This window comes from Aythya marila (assembly GCF_965140915.1).
Source record: "Aythya marila genome assembly, contig: HAP1_HAP1_SCAFFOLD_473, whole genome shotgun sequence".
Lineage (NCBI taxonomy): Eukaryota > Metazoa > Chordata > Aves > Anseriformes > Anatidae > Aythya > Aythya marila.
In genome coordinates, this window is record NW_028137644.1 from 1 (window position 1) to 4,457 (window position 4,457).

At 37.8% G+C, this 4,457-nt stretch overlaps 1 protein-coding gene across 1 annotated transcript; it reads left to right on the forward strand.

Annotated features, from left to right (window-relative positions):
- Positions 1-260: 260 nt before the first annotated feature.
- LOC309890669 (ubiquitin carboxyl-terminal hydrolase 17-like protein 6) lies at positions 261-4,128 on the forward strand (the record flags this gene model as incomplete). The annotated part of the gene is made up of 6 exons (XM_082785098.1): positions 261-501; positions 1,090-1,193; positions 1,395-1,462; positions 1,667-1,734; positions 1,891-1,904; positions 4,027-4,128. Coding segments are annotated over exons 1-6 (498 nt in total), but the record flags the coding sequence as incomplete, so codon positions are not given.
- Between the last annotated feature and the right edge of the window lie 329 nt (positions 4,129-4,457).

Genomic DNA, 4,457 nt, shown 5'->3' on the forward strand with positions numbered 1-4,457 from the left:
AAAGATTATAGATGGAGAGGAACTTGGCATTAGGTGCTACAAACAGAATGGCAGTTAGCCTTGCCTTAGAAGAATTAAAATGGTTGACTAAAGTTTTTTTTTTGTTGTTTTTTTTTTTCCCCAAAACATTGTGTTGACCAGCCAATTTGAATTTGGTGGTATTAAAGCTGTCTGCAATAAGTTTTTCTGGTTTGGATTGTAGCTAGCTCCTCTAGGTGCTCCTGCAGAATAGTATTTTTTTAAATACCTTTCTTCGAAACAAACAAACAAGATCTCTTTTTAAATTTAACTTTCTTGCAGTCGTTAATGATGGAATTGCTCCGCCACAGAGCATTCTTTTTCCACCTGAGAAGATTTGTATGGATTGGCGAGAAACACAAAGTGTTGGAGTTGGCCTGTACAATCTTGGCAACACATGTTTTCTTAATGCTACTCTGCAGTGTTTGACCTACACACCCCCACTTGCCAATTACATGCTTTCTCTTGAGCACAGCCAGTCATGTGAGTACTTCCTAACAGTATTTTGAACCTGTTGGATAGCTCTGAAGGTGAAAGAACAGCAGTGATTCTGTGAGATAAGCTTATTTGCCTGATTTTACCTGTAGCAGCTGGCTTTGAGCACTGTATTAGCAGTGGGCTCCGAATAGCATATGGAGTGCAATTAATGCACCATGGTTTATTTATTTATTTAGTTATTTGTTTGTTTGTTTGTTTATTAAAGGATCATTTATTGCTTCATGGGAATAATGAAGTGCATTGGACAGTAATGCATTTAGTAGTAATTTTAGAGAGTAATACATTTTGCAGCCTGTGGAGTTCACATTCCTGTCAGCCTTTACAACTGCGACTTTGCAGTAGTCTTTTAGATTTCTCATCACAAAATGCATTTGAATACAGGCTTAGTGGATATTTTTCTTCTGTCAAGTTGTGTGAAATGAAATGTTACAAGACTGTTGGGACATTGGCATCTTGGGAGAATAGAAGGTAGCAAGGAGAGTGGATATGGTATCTATAGCTTAAATTGTACTTAGATGTTTGTAGGTATGGATATTTCGCTGGACTGGGATGCTTTGTTCTTTCACTCTTCAGGTCGTGAACAAGATTTTTGCATGATGTGCACGATGGAGACTCACATTAACCAGGCCCTGCGTTGCACTGTTGATGCCATCGAGCCTACACATGTTATCAGTAATCTCAGTCGTAAGTGGCTTCAGATGTGTTTCTTTTCGATAGCTTGTAATCTTCAAATAATTATTTGATGTGTCTAAGTGGTTTTAACACTCCAATGAAGAGAGATTTTAGAAATACAAGAATGATTTCATTTTTAAATGAGGTCAATACTATCATCTTCTTATTTAGGAATAGGAGAACATTTCCGTTTTGGCAGTCAAGAAGACGCACACGAGTTCTTGCGCTATACTGTTGATGCTATGCAGGAAGCGTGCTTGAACGGAAGCACCGAGTAAGCATAAACAAGTTCACTTTCATACATTCTCTAGCACCTTCTAGTCCTTTATTTACTCTCAGAAATGATCTCTAGCACCTTTTAGTGCCTTATTTACTATCAGCAACACAAGTCTACATCATCCTTGGTTTTCATCAAACTCTTTGAAGAGTTAACTCTGTGCCTTAAATCTTCTGAGGTCTGATTATAATTTATTTCCAGATTGGACAGATCTTCTCAAGCTACCACCATCATTCATCAAATATTTGGAGGATTTCTAAGATCGAGAGGTACTTGAAAAAATACTCCTGTCCTTAGAACTGATCTGTGTCTTTTGTCGGTAGTAAAGCAGTCTGTAGTTTGTCTAAAGTAGTATCTGTCAACAACTTGAATTTGGACAGTTAGTCTCCTTCACATAATGTTAAGCATTTATATTTTGTTTCCAGTGAAGTGCTTGAATTGCAAAGCAGTTTCAGATACGTATGAGGCATTTCTTGATATCACTTTGGATATAAAGGTAAGGTGTTTTCTAAATATAATTCATGATGTTTAAGTACATGCATAACTTTCTTAATTAAACTTGTTTAACTTAAAAAACCAAACCACATATAATGTTAAAACATAAGAGCTTGGTGGTGCTAAGGAAGTGGATTGGACTTTGTCCTTCCGTGGAACCCATGTAAATAGTCTCCACATTTGCATTGGGTTTAAGGGGAAAGAATTCTCTTTCTGCAAAAATTATAATGCTGTCCTACTTCTTTGTTGTTCTACCTCAATATACATCTAATTGTTAGACTGATGAATTTGTCCCCAGTATTGATGACAAAGCACACTATAGATGCTGTCTAGGCTACTGGAAAAGTATTTGTTCCAAAGTCAAATGCCTTCCAGGTGAGGTCAATGCTGAGCATGCTCTTTCTGCCTCCTTCTTCACAGTGCTCCTAGTAGATCGCTTGAGTATGTTAGTAAGATTCTCTTATAAACTACTAGTATGTCTCTGGAATTCTGAATTACGGTGACTTTACGCTCTTCTTTCTCGCTGCTCTAGGCGGTTTCATCTGTTAGCAGAGCTCTGGAACTCTTTGTGAAACCTGAAGAGCTGGATGGAGAGAATTGCTATAAATGTAGCGAGTAAGATTTTGACGTCAGTTTTCTATGTTTCATGACTCTGTTGGACTACCTCTAAACTTTGGATCTACTTACAAGTTTTGTGGAAGTTTATAAAAGACTTGGATTTTTGTTTCTTTGGAGGGGGGAAGTCTTGTTCATAGGCATTCCCTATGGGTTTGCAATTCTCTGGCTTGTATTTTGCCATCAGAATTCAAAAAGAGCTACTTTTGTTCTTTCTATTTATTAGCTCTCAACAGTACTTTTCTTGATGTAAACTGCCCAGTTTCCATTGTTCTCTGGGCTAGTGGCTAATTTTCACTGCTTACACCGTAGGTCCTACCTTGGAGCGGGCAATGTGTCAAACTGAACTATTTTGTTTCAAAGGATGGCAGATGGGTTCAGTGTCTTTCCAGACAAGCTCAGTACATGAAGACTTCCTACTGTTAAATGTCTCCCTCCTGTAGAATGACCATGTGCTTCTGTTGTATTTTTGATGTTGATAGTGGACCTATGTTGGAGATTATTTGCAATTTCTAGCCCTGGGGACCAAGGCTCTCTCGTTCCGCTTTCAGTATTTGTATTTCCCTTGAAAGCTGAAAGAATGTATCCAGGATTGGAGTTCAAATAGCCACTTTTGTAGACCAAGAAATGGTACCTTGCCATCCAACCTGGTCATACCCTTTTGTGAGAGATTCCTGTTCCCGCTATGCTCTGAGTTGTTGGGAAAATTTACCTTCTTCTGTGTATTAACAAACCTGACACGCAGTGCATGGGTTTATGAAAAGAAAAAAGACCAACCTATTATGCAAGTAAATATCATTCAAATAGCATAGGCATGCGTGAGACATTAAAAGGAGTTTGTTTTGGGGGCGAAAAAAGAAGATGCCTTCAAACACTTCTCTCTGCTTGTTTTTAAGGTGTAAAAAGATGGTTCCTGCGTCCAAGAGATTTACCATACACCGTTCTTCCAAGGTTCTCACAATATCACTGAAAAGATTTGCAGATTTCACAGGTGGAAAGATCAACAAGGTATATTTACCACTGTAATGCAACTATATCATTGTGTAATGGGACATCCCCCAAGGCTGAAAGTTGTTAATATTTTCAGACAATAATTGTAGACTAACGACTATGGCTTATTCTTTCTCTTAATATCAATACAGTTCCCGCTTGACAAGAAGCATATGCTTTCCTCTGAGAAGGCTGATTCATCAGGAAACAGTTCTCTGCAACTTCTAGTCTTAACCGTTGTTTATGGGAAGACTTATTTGTAGTGAATCAAGAAATATATTCTAGAAATATATTCTAGAAATCAATTCTAGTCTGTGTTTTTTGGAAGTGTTTTTCTCTGGCTAGTCCACGAAGTACTCTGGGATAATTTTTCTATCTTCTTGATGTCTCTTTAGGAGGTGAAATATCCGGAGTATTTGGACCTGAGAGCCTACATGTCGCAGTCAATGGGAGAACCACTGCTCTATGCCTTATACGCGGTGCTGGTACATCACGGTGTCAGCTGTCACTCAGGACACTATATATGCTATGTAAAGGTAGAAGTCAACAGCATTTCTAACAGGGTAAAGGTTGTGCTGGCAAACCAATTAAAGCATGACTAGCAGCTACTGTTTCTAGGGAAAAAGATTTCATTATATTTTTATTGGACATGTGTGTATTTTGTTCCTATCCGTGATTTCAATTGGAAAACGTGCAATTCACCTAAAGAAATCGTTGTCTTTATTTGCAGGCTGGTAATGGACTTTGGTATCAGATGAATGATGCTAAAGTAGTGCATACTGACATTAAAAGAGTTCTTGGTCAGCAAGCTTACATACTTTTTTATATCAGGTAATAACAAATCTTAAAATGTGTTCAGAAGAGATTTACTTTCCTGTTATTGATATTTTTC